The 11,183-nt window shown below is 57.4% G+C and overlaps 2 protein-coding genes across 7 annotated transcripts in view; one reads left to right on the plus strand and one right to left on the minus strand.

Moving 5' to 3' along the window:
- Positions 1–6,240, minus strand: part of TRPM4 (transient receptor potential cation channel subfamily M member 4) — a 32,037-nt gene extending 25,797 nt beyond the window's left edge. For 2 of the 6 annotated variants that reach the window (XR_012126617.1, XM_073225752.1), the window contains exons 1-6: positions 6,082–6,240; positions 5,711–5,778; positions 1,697–1,871; positions 1,168–1,348; positions 828–991; positions 483–666 (exon numbers count right to left, since the gene is read on the minus strand). Coding sequence is in view for 5 of the 6 variants with exons in the window: in XM_073225752.1 (XP_073081853.1) it covers positions 483–666; positions 828–991; positions 1,168–1,348; positions 1,697–1,871; positions 5,711–5,778; positions 6,082–6,105 (796 nt within the window). In the remaining variant the exon portion in view is untranslated. Of the gene's footprint in view, positions 1–482; positions 667–827; positions 992–1,102; positions 1,124–1,167; positions 1,349–1,696; positions 1,872–5,710; positions 5,779–6,081 lie in introns of those variants that run through there. The other 4 variants (XM_073225751.1, XM_037005864.2, XM_037005865.2 and 1 more) reach the window with 3 other exon arrangements.
- Positions 6,241–7,416: 1,176 nt separating this feature from the next.
- HRC (histidine rich calcium binding protein) lies at positions 7,417–11,048 on the plus strand. Its single transcript, XM_017665640.3, has 6 exons — positions 7,417–9,244; positions 9,319–9,389; positions 9,939–10,007; positions 10,231–10,285; positions 10,706–10,742; positions 10,911–11,048. The coding sequence occupies exons 1-6, from the start codon at positions 7,627–7,629 to the stop codon at positions 10,945–10,947; spliced, it is 1,887 nt and encodes a 628-aa protein (XP_017521129.3). The 5' UTR covers positions 7,417–7,626; the 3' UTR covers positions 10,948–11,048.
- Positions 11,049–11,183: the final 135 nt, after the last annotated feature.

Here is an 11,183-nt window from a genome sequence, read left to right on the forward strand (position 1 = left end):
TGTTGTATATGTCTTATCACTCAGTTAAGAATAGTTTTTAGCTTCTTTTCTTTCTTCTTTGACCCATAGGTATTTACAAACGAAAAAGCATGCAACCATATGTATGAATCTCACAAAAATACTTCGAATAGAGAAAGCCAGGCTCAGAAACATGCAGACGGTAGGATTCTATTCTTATGAAGCACAAACGGGGTCAGAATTACTCCATGTTGTTACATGCAGGAGAAGGGTGAGGGCAGGAGGCTTCTGGGGGCTGTACTATTGTTTCTTGATCTGGGTGCTGCTTGCATGAGGAGATTCAGTTTGCTAAAAATGCATCAAGTAGTCTCCTGTCCATTTTAGATTTCCAGATAAAGATTTTTTAAAACACAGCGAATGACGGGAGAAGGCCCTTGACCACAGGGCACTCCTCCTTGCCCCACTCCCCAAACTCTGCCCAGACCAGCCCACTGAGACCCTGGGCCGTGGAAGAAGCCACTCACCTCCCACGCCCGTCTTCTGCTGAGCGATGTGGGACTCGAAGCTCAAGCGGAAGCGGTTCTCGCCGCCCAGGCAGCCGTGCGTGCCGTCGTCGACCAGGAAAAAGGCTGAGTAGTTGTAGTCGAGCGGAAACTGGACCCCGTCCTCAGGGTCACCACGCCACGGGTACCTCGCAGGGAATGAGCCCTGGGGAACAAGCGGCCCGACCAGGAGTGTTTGCATCAGGGCCAGGAGGGCGGACACCAGTCACTCACCCAGACCCAGAATCCTGACTCCCCGCGCCCTCCTCCCTGAGACCCAGGACCCACAGCCCCCAGGCCCTCCTTTTCCAGGACCCTGGGTCCCACCTTGGGGTTGGTGAGGGCCTTTCTATTCCGAACCACACCCCAGGGGGCCACACCCATGGCCACCACCTTGGTGCCCCCAGTGCTGGCTGTCTGGTGGTCCCGCACAGCTGCACCAACATGCCGGCCAATGCTCCTGTGCAGCCCCCCGGTGACGATCCAGGCCCCTACACAGAGACGGAGAGAGTGCTGGTTAGGCCCAGAGACACACAGGGCTGTAGAGACAGAGAAGGGAGAGTGAGACAAGGACCCACATGCAGGGCCGGGAGAGAGCATACCAGAGAAATGCGGAGGAGGGGCGGTCGCCCGGGCCCAGAAGGCGCAGCCTCCCCACTTCAGTCACCTGTGCTCTGGGCAGCCCGCACCAGCCCTCGTCGCAGCAGGTCCTGCAGCCAGGTCTGGAGGACGGGGTCCCCCGACCCCCCCAGCACTGACACCACCAGGTTCGGGGCCCGGAAGCCCCATGTGCGCGTGACCAGATTATAAACTGTAGCTGGATCCGTGCGGTCAGAGAGCCGGAGGAACTGTGGACACACAGGTGGAGGGGACACGGGGAGGGGGATGGAGACAAAGAAGGGGACAGAGACACAAGGAGAAAGGGAGAGACAGAGGAAGGCGCAGAGACACAGATCCGGAGACAGGTGAGGTCAGAGAACCAGGGGGAAGAGACAGGAACCCAGAGAGAAAGGGACAGACTTAGAGAAGACAGACGGGGGTGGAGGGCAGAGAGATCCAGGGAGAGGTAAGGATGGGGATGGGCAAGTGGGGAGACACAGCGTTCAGCTGGGGCGCCCCCAGACGCTGGCTCTGGGAGTCCGAGGCATGCAGTCCCGCTCACAGACCCTGGCCCTGCCCAGACATGCAGGCCTCACATTGCTGGCCTTACGGCCAACGCCCACGAAGTCCACGTCCCCGTAGGCATCAGTGGGCTTCTCCGTGGTGTGCAAGTCACTGTCCCACACGGTCACCACGGCTGCCCCGAATGCATCCTCTACAGCCACTGATGGGTGCTCACTGCGAGGACGGCCACACTGGCACAAGGTCCCTCTGGTGGGGAGAAGGAGGAGTATGAACTCCCGCCCCCAGCATCCTGTGTTAGGGCCACACTTCTGCACGGCCCTCAGAGGCAGTCACAGCCCATGCTGCCCCTGGCACCACCCCACCCTGGCTGCAGCGGGAGCACCACCAGTCTCCTTGCCCACCGGAAGGAAGCGTGGTGGCCCCAGGAAGCCTGAGCAGGGAGGCCTACAGGGCCCACCCTCATGTTGCCAGCAGGGCCTGCAATGGAAAAGCACAGGGGGCCATCAAGGGGTGTCCTCATTGCCCCTATTCCAAACAGATAATATTTATCATGAAAAGGAAAATCCAGGGTGATTCAGGAGTGCTGGGGGCACCCAGAGGGGAAGGCAGCTGTGTGACTTTGGGCAAGTGGCTTCCCCTCTCTGAGCCTAAATTTCCCCCCCCAAATGAAAAGACAGTGGCACAGCCTACTTCACAGAACTATGAGGAGCCAATGAAATAATGCAATGCTTCCTGAAACGAGGGTGCATGCCAGACCCAGATGACTGTGAACTCCACGTGGAGCTTTAAATAACTTTGCATAACACAGTGAGAAAGTCATTCCTTTTTTGTCTCCTGTTAAGGAGAGAGGCTCAGCTGGGTGCTGGAACATCTGTAATGCCTAATTCTTTGCTACCTTTTTTTTTTTTAACAGAGAAAAGCAAGCCTTAGGCTCAGAAAACTGGACTGGCAGTAACACCCAGTTAGACAGGTAAAAATTCCTATTTGCTTTCACTGTAACTGTCTTTCATGGCTTGTTTTTTTCCTTTTGTGACAAATGGAATAGGTCCCATTTATGGTGAGCATACATGAGACTTTTTTTTTACCCTAAATAAATGTACAAGTATTCCTTGCTATCTAAATGCAACTGGCACTTGAGTTTTAAAGAGCAAGCAAAACGGGTTCCGGGAATGAGGGATTTATTTGAAACTGTATCTTAATCGTTGGCCCTTGATTCCTGAAGGGATTCAGATACTGGGGGAAGACACGCATTTACGTAAATGGAGTTAGCCTCGATTTAAGGATTGGTTGTCAAGAATGCCATGGTGGTCCAAGGATTTGGCAAATGCTGCGAAGACACTAAAAGAATGATCTGATCACACACAGGATGAACAGAATACACTCAGCCCAGCTCCTGGCAGAATGAGAACCACAGTGAAGGACACCCCCTTCCTTCCTCCTGAGCCTATCTCAAGAGTCCTGGTATGCCTCAGTTTACCCACTTGATCCTTTCCTGCATCCCAACCCCCTCCCTGTATCCCCTTGTTCCCTTCCATCTACTTCCCACTAGCCCTTCCTGCAAAACTTCTTCATAGAATGTTCCAGAACTTTATCCAATATGGTAGCCCCTAGCCACATGGGACATTTTATATTCAAATAAATGAAAATCAAATACAGCGAAAAATTCAGTTCCTTCATCATTCTGGCCACATTTCAAGTTCCTGGGAGCCACGTGTGGCCAGTGGCTGCCATGTTGGACATGGATATGGAGCATTTCCTCCACTGCAGAAAGTTCTGGTGGACGGAACCCAGACTCCCCCTCAGCACTTCTCGCCTCCTCCCCCGCTTCCTCAGTGTGGGCCCTGAGACCGAAAAGATCAGCCATTACCTGCGCATCCCAAATTCCACGGCCACTTTCAGGACTTATATGATTCTATCACAAAGTGGCACCGGTCACAGCTGAAAGGCTCCAGTTCTAGAAAATCATTTCCTCGGCAGAGCACACCTGCCCACTCGGCTGCTCTGTCCCTGCCTCGTCAGGGGCTTTCTCTCCCTCTGTGCCTCTCCCGAGTGGTGTTCCCAGAGCCAGGACCACGGGGCCTCTCCTCAGGGGTCTCCAACTCGATGCCCCCGGGGGCGAAGCAAGTGACTTACAGGAAAGGAGCAGGTGGAAAACAAGTGGGTGTGCCACACGCTATGGCAACTTAAAGAGGCATGTTTGTTGTGAAGCACTGAGAATGGGTTTTCAAAAAAAAAGAAATCAGTCATGGAAATGCCAGTTTGCAACCTCCCTGACTACACATTTTTCCCCCATGACATCTCAGCTCATTCCACAGTTTCTGTTACCATCTACAGCTAAGACTTCTCCAGTTCTGGACGGAAGTCCCAGACCTTTCTCTGAGCCCCAAACCCAAGTTGGCAACACCCCCTGGTGTTCTGGGGTCCTCTGACCCAGCAAGTCCCCCACTTTGCTCTGTAACATTTCCCACACCTGCTCATCCTCTTGGGCTCCCCACCTCGGGGACAACCCTGCTGTCTCCCAGGCCCCAGATCAGATGTCCAGGAGCTGTCCTCCCCCCATTCCCCAAATGCATCAGTCTGCAAGCTCCAGCCCTTTCCCCCCACCATGTCCCCACAGCCCTGGCCCAGCTGGGACTCTTCCCCTCCCATCTGGGCCCTCACCCAGCCTCCTCCCTGGTTTCCTGAACTCCTATTCATCCTCACACAGCCCCCAGAGCGTCTTTCCATGCCTAGAGCTGACCCCGCCCCTCCTGTGGCTCCCCAGCACCCCAGGACAAGGTCCAGCCTGTCAGGGTGCCGTCTTGAGGCCCTGTGAGGTCTGGCCCTGCTCTCTCTCGACAGCGCTCTCTGCACCCTGAACTTTGCTCCATCTTCTGCCACACCACACTGTCGATAAGGGGCACCTCGCACATGCTGTGCCCGATCCTGGAATCACTTTCCACGCTCCTCTCTCCAGCCTGCCTTCAACCGTCAAACTCCAAGTGGTCCTTCAAATGTCCTCTCACTGGCTGTTCCTCCTCCAGAAGTCATTAGTGACACCCTGGGTCGCCTCCCCAGCCCTAGCCAGACACCCCCTCACTCCCACGGGGCCCAGTGAGACCTCACGGCTCCCATCTCTTTGCCTTACAAATCATCATCCCTGCAGGCCTGAGATTCCCAAACTTTGTTGACCACCTTCCCCATCACTAAAAAGGTTTTGAAGACTCACCCCCAATAATGTATATCTGTTTATTTATGCATAATTGTAAGCCATACTGCACTAATACATTCATAACAAAACACACACAAAATTAGGAATGTTGATATTTCCCATACCCCAGAGATTGTTTTAAGAACAACTAGAAAGCCAGGACCCACTTGAGAGACCCTCACTGAAGACCAGGATTACTCCTCGAGGGTGGAAAACCCCCAACCTGGCTCATGTGGTGTTCCTGGCCACCCAGCACAAGTCCAGGGCCTTCACACAACAGTAATTGGTATCCTCGGATGGGAACTGTGGTTATTTCCCTGGGATTCTAGGTGCCGGGCACTGTTCCAGGAAATATCATAAGCATTAACTTGTTTAATTTGGTATAACCCCAGGAGGTAGGGCCTGTTTTTACGCTCAGATGGTAGATGAGGCCCCAAGACGTGAAATGATTTACCCAAAGACACACAGCATGTGTCCCAGGTGAAATCTGAACCCAGCAGAGCTTGTGCTCCTGAAAATTATGCTCCTTTGGGGGAGCTGAGGAAGATCTCATAGGTGAATGAATGAATGAATGAATGATGAATGAATGAAACAGCAACAAGAGAAAGAGAGAAACTGAGGAAAGGAGACAGAGACACAAGGCTAAGACACAGGAAGGAAAGAATCAGAACCGAGTCCTGGGGCTTTAACGCTGACTCTGAGCCAGAGAGTGGGAAGCTGGAAGCATCCGCACAGACCCAAATCCTCCCGAGGGAGCGCGCCACCAGGGAACGCCCTTGGGAGTGTCCGCAGGGACACCGTAGGGGAAGGGGAGGGGCCAAGGGCCGGGTCTGTGGTGGGCGGGGCCAGCGGACCTCGGGCGCTCCGGGGTCGGTCCCCGGGGCGAACTCCTCACCCCGGATCTGTGGGGTCAACGATGAACGTCGTGCACGTCTTCTTCTTGAAGATCTTGGGGATCCAGCTCTGGGACCATGAACAAGGGATCGGGGGTTCCAGTTCAGTCCTATGGGACACGGAGTCACCCACCCCACGCCCTACCCCGGGAACCAGGAGTCCGGGACCCCCGAGCCCTCCTCTCCTATACCCAGAGGTCTCGACCCCTATCAACCCCTTCCCACCGTCCCAAAGGACCCAGGATTCCGCGTCCCGCAGCCCCCTCCTTTCTATGACCGGGAATCTGGGTCTCCAGCAACCTCCTCTCTGCGAACCAGGAGGCCAGGACCCCAGCTCCCAGTTCCCTCAGACCCGGGGGCCCGGCCGCTGTACCTGCTCCTTCTCCGGGCCCACCATGCCGCCGCAGCTGCCGCAACCTGCCGCAACAGAGGTCCCTACATTCGCCCCGCCAGCCCTGGTTCCAGACCCGCCCGGGACAAACCGGCTCCGCCACTTTCCGGCGCAGCCTAGGGCGGGGCGAAGTCTGGGGGGCGGGGAGTCGCGGAGACGCAGGGCAGGAGGCGGGGCAGGGGCCGGACAGGTCTGCCGGACAGAGACCGGGAGAGCGACATGCACCCGGAGGGAGGCGGACTGGGACCCAGAGGCAGAAGGAAAGAGACCAGAAAGAGGGACAGAGACCAAAGAGAAGGGGCAGAGACCTAGGACGCGTGGGACAGAGACTCAGAGAGGGACAGAGATCCAGCGAGAGGGGACAGGGACAGCGGGGGAGACTCACAAAGGGGGATGACAGACATGGGAGAAGGTGGCACTCTGACTCTGAGTGGAGGACACAAAGACTTAGGTGGAATGCAGAGAATCAGAAAGGGGGGCACAGAGAACTTGGTGGGGCAGTACACTGATCCAGAGAGAGACAAAGACTGGGGTGAGGAGCAGACACTCAGAGGGAGAAGGGGAGATAGAAGCCCAAGAGTGACAGGGGGACAGAATGCTTGGGAGGAGGGACAGGGATTCTGAGAGAGTGGGTGACAGAAACCTCAAGAGAGGGAGACTACTAAAGAGGGATGCATGGTGACAGGCTGAGGAGTGGGAGATACTGACACCCAGATAGGCCACGTGTCCCCTGCCACCTCTCTCTGACAGGGACAGCTGCGGCTGCTGGGTAATCTGAGTCCCCCATCCCCCTCACCACATTTATAGCCCTGGCCCGGCCCTGGCCCCTGCCCTCAGATCTGAGCTCCAGGGCCTGCAGGTCATGGGTGCGTGTGCTGGGGCGGATTGCTTCCATCCCTCTCCAGGGCCTCCATGTCGGCAGCCACCATCTCAGCAGAGGATCCCATTCCAGCCAGAAACTCCCCATAATCTAACCGCCAATCCTCCCATGGCAGGGGTCTCTCCCCTCAGACACGACCCTCCTGTCCCCCCCCAAGTGCCCCAGGCGCCCCCAACTTGGCCCACTAAAAGTTTAGCTGTTGTCTGGGCAGCTGCCAAGCATGAACTTGTTGGCAGTCCAGTGTCAAGTCCTTTGGCCACTCTCTCCTGGACAAGGAGAGACCCCTTCGCCCACCTCCTCCCCAGCCGGGAGGAGCAGGACGGCAGGGGAAGGCGGGGACTGACCCAGAATAACTCAGGGCTGAAAGTAAATTTAGCCACAGAGAAGGGAGGGGAGAGACCCTATTGGCTGTAAAGTGGGGAGGAGGGCCAGAGAGGGAGGTCAAGGGGGCTCCTGAGACTGCCTCAGAGGGGTGTCCAGCGCCAGGACCAGAGAAAGGCAGAGACGAGAGAGACACGGCAAAGGGAAGTCACAGACAGAAAGAAAGAGAAAGACCCAAAAGGGACAAGGACCTCAACATTTATCTACACAGCCACAGAGGCAGCTGGAGCGAGCCCTGGGAGAAGCTCGGCTGCCTATCTGTCCCCATGGGCCACCTTGGGCCATGGCTGCACACCTCTGTCCTCTGGGCTGCTGCGGCCAGCCTGCTCCTCCCCCCGGCCATGACCCAGCAGCTGAGAGGGGCCGGGCCAGGCCCCAGCAACTGGAACAACAATGCAGGCGTCCCAGGGCCCTCAGAGGACACGTCCGGCAAGTTTGGCCACCCCATCCACAGCCATAGAGGCCAAGTAGATGAGAACAAGGGTGTTTCCACAGAGGGTGGGCATCAATTTCAGAGCCACAGAGACCACGGAGAAGAGGATGAAGATGTCTCCAGGGAATATGGTCACAGTCACGGACTCCAAGGCCACAGGTACCAAGGGCATGAGGTCGGAGACGAGAACGTCTCTGATGAGGAGGTCTTCACAGAGCGTGCGTGGCAGGCCCACGGGCACAGAGGCCATGTGAATGAAGACACGGACGATTCAGCTGAGCATGGCCACCACGTCCCTAGCCACAGGACTCATGGCCATCGAGATGAGGATGAAGATGAGGACGAAGTTGTGTCCAGTGAGCATCACCATCATATCATCAGGCATGTACACGGAGGCCACAGAGAGGAAGAGGGTGATGAAGATGAGGAGGAGGAGGGTGTCTCCACTGAGTACAGACACTACACTCACAAGCACCAAGGCCACGGGAAGGAAGAGGCGGAGGATGTCTCAGATGAGCATCACCATCATGTCCCTGGCCACGGACATCAAGGCCACTTAAAAGAAGAAGAAGAAGATGTATTCTCTACTGAGTATAGATACCAGGCCCACAGGCACGGAGGCCACGGGGAGGAAGGGGATGGCATCTCCGAGGAACACCATCACCACATCCTCAGCCACAGACACCAAGACCGTGGAGACACGGAAAATGAGGCTGGGCCCCCTGAGCGCTGGCACCAGGGTCCCGGACATACCCACGACCTTGGAGATGAGGAGGAGGAGGAGGAGGAGATCACAGTCAAGTTCCGCCACCATGTCGCAAGCTACCAACCCCACGCCCACAAGAGCTGGGGGGAGGAGGGCTTCCCAGGCGAGGCCGACGCACCGATCCCCGGCCCTCAGCAGCATGGAGACGCCGAGGAGGAGGGGGAGGACTTCTCTGTCAGGCTGGGCCACCAGGCTGCCAGCCGCAGGGAACGAGGCCACAGAGATGAAGGGACTGGCCACAGAGGGTCCACCAAAGAGGTTAGCCCCCAGCCCCCGGAACATACGGAGGTTAAGGGTAAAGATAATTTGAAGGATAGAGATTCCGAGGAGGAATCAGAAGAGGAGAAGGAAGAGGAGCGCGGCTCCCATGAGCAAGATGAGGATGGTCCAGAGCAGGGAGAAGGCCCCCGCCATGGCAGGCGGGACCAGGAGGATGCGGAAGACGAGGAGGAAGGTCATGGTCTCAGCCTCTTCCAGGGGGAGCAGGAGCGGGAGGAGGAAGGGGGCGATGGGGAGAGGCGGGGAGAGAGGGCTGAGGTTCACGCCCCCCTGAGCCAAGGCCAACAGGAGGAGGAAGAAGAGGAGGGGCTGGAGGAAGAGCTCCCCTTCACCATCATCCCCAACCCACTGGCCAGGAAGGAGGTGGCTGGAGGGGGCAGCAGTGAGGAGCGTGGTGAGGACGCTGGTAAGCGATCCGGCAGGTGGGGGTGGGCAGGAGCGGAGCCGGCCCGGGTCACTGCGGCCCTCCTGTGCCTACAGGTCCGCAGGACGCCCAGGAGTACGAGAACTACCAGCCGGGGTCCCTGTGTGGCTACTGCACCTTCTGCAACGTGAGTCTCCTGCCCAGATCCGTCCACCAGCTCCCCCAGGAATCTGCCCCGGGGCTCAGGGGTGCCTTGGGAGGGCCCTGAGCAATGGGGTCGGGAGGGAGGCCAGGGGCAGTTCCTGGTGAAGAAACACACTTCTGGGGCCACACGGGGAACAGACTTGGAGGCCAGGAGGCGGGGGAGGAGGCTGGGCCAATGGTCCAGGAAGGAGTGAGGCCTGAGCTGCCCCTGAGGACACAGGATAGAGACAGACAGGAGGCTCCGAGGCTGAGAGGAGGGGGGATGGGACTGGCGGCGGACAGGCTGTAGGGACGACTGGGGAGAACAGTGAAGGGTCCGGCCGGCAACAACGCACAGTGACGGGGATGTGGTCGCCCTGTTATAGGGAAAGGAGGTAGGAGGAAGGCGACTTCTGGGAGGTAAGCTAAGCTCAGTGTTGGAGGCAATGAGAATGAGGACTTGGGAACATGTCCACAGGGTAGGATGGGGGACTGGTGGTGGCCCCAAACGGGGGCAGAGTTTCCATCCTAACCAGGGTCCTCCGGTCCCCAGAGATGCACTGAATGTGAAAACTGTCACTGCGATGAGGAGAACATGGGAGAGCACTGCGACCAGTGCCAGGTGAGACTTCCCCGGTCACAAGGCTCCACGAGCCCCGGAGATGGCCGGGACCACCTGAGCACCTCCAGTCCCAGATCCTGGCGTCTGTCCTCAGACTGACCCAACCCCAATCCCCAAACCCCCTATGCAGCCTAGATTCCACACAGCTCCTTCCTCTGACCCCCGTACGGCCCCGCCCCTGACACGTTATTAACCCCTCACTCTCTCGCCATCCCGCCCCCAGCACTGCCAGTTCTGCTACCTCTGCCCGCTGGTCTGCGAAACTGTCTGCTCACCCGGTGAGCGTGGGCGGGGCCCAGAGAGACGACCCTCTGGTGGGGGCGGAGCAAAACCTGAGGGTTGGGACCGAAAGTTTGTCGGGCGGAGCTAGGCCCGTGGAGGCGAGGCCAAGGCTGGGAGTCAATAGGTGGAGCGGGGTGAGCACGGAGAGGCGGAACCTGAATTGGGGAAAGGTTTGGGTTAGATGCTGAAGCTTGGAGACAGTGGTGAAGGATTGAGGGGTGGGCCTTGAACGGAGCGGGCGGGGCCAAAGCTAGGTCGAAGAATGGGAACACCCACAGCAAGGAGTAAGGAGCGGAACCTTGAAGGGAGTTCCAGAAGGAATTCATTAGGGGAGGGACTAGGAAAAGGGGTGGAGCTAATCCTGACCAGAGGCTCCCTAATTTCGCTCACGGAGTACCCAAACCCCTTTCTCACAGGAAGCTACGTCGACTATTTCTCCTCGTCCCTATACCAGTAAGTGCGTGTGTGTTGGGAGGGTGAGGGCCCTGTTTAGAGAGGCACTGAGAATTGGACACCTTGTACTCCACTTACCAGTGGTAAAATGGGCAGGGTAACGATCTCTGAGCGTCCCAGGGTGAGTTTTGGACGCTTCGGCTGTCTAACCTCTGTCCTCCTTTCCAGGGCCCTAGCGGACATGCTGGAAACTCCAGAATCCTGACCCGGCCGCGCGGCTGCGGCGCAGACGCACCTCCCTGGCCATCCAACCCTTCCCACGAGCCATATTTATTTCTCTGAATAAACGCGCTCCCCAAAACTTGATTGTCGGGCGTGGGGGGCTCTTAAAGATTAGGGAACATGGGTGGGGATGGGGACTTAGACTCGTGGGTCTGAAGTTGAAGGGGCCTGGACTCCTGCGTCGTCGAGGTGGTTGGCTTGCTTCCCTAGGGTCCTGAC

The sequence above is a fragment of the Manis javanica genome, chromosome 17, assembly GCF_040802235.1.
Source record: "Manis javanica isolate MJ-LG chromosome 17, MJ_LKY, whole genome shotgun sequence".
Taxonomy (NCBI): domain Eukaryota; kingdom Metazoa; phylum Chordata; class Mammalia; order Pholidota; family Manidae; genus Manis; species Manis javanica.

Coding starts and splice junctions, on each gene's coding strand:
- HRC (XM_017665640.3), top strand. CDS start 7,627: ATGGGCCACCTTGGGCCATGGCTGCACACCTCTGTCCTCTGGGCTGCT. Junction 10,008..10,230: donor AGCACTGCGACCAGTGCCAG/GTGAGACTTCCC, acceptor TCCCGCCCCCAG/CACTGCCAGTTCTGCTACCT. Junction 10,286..10,705: donor CGAAACTGTCTGCTCACCCG/GTGAGCGTGGGC, acceptor CCTTTCTCACAG/GAAGCTACGTCGACTATTTC.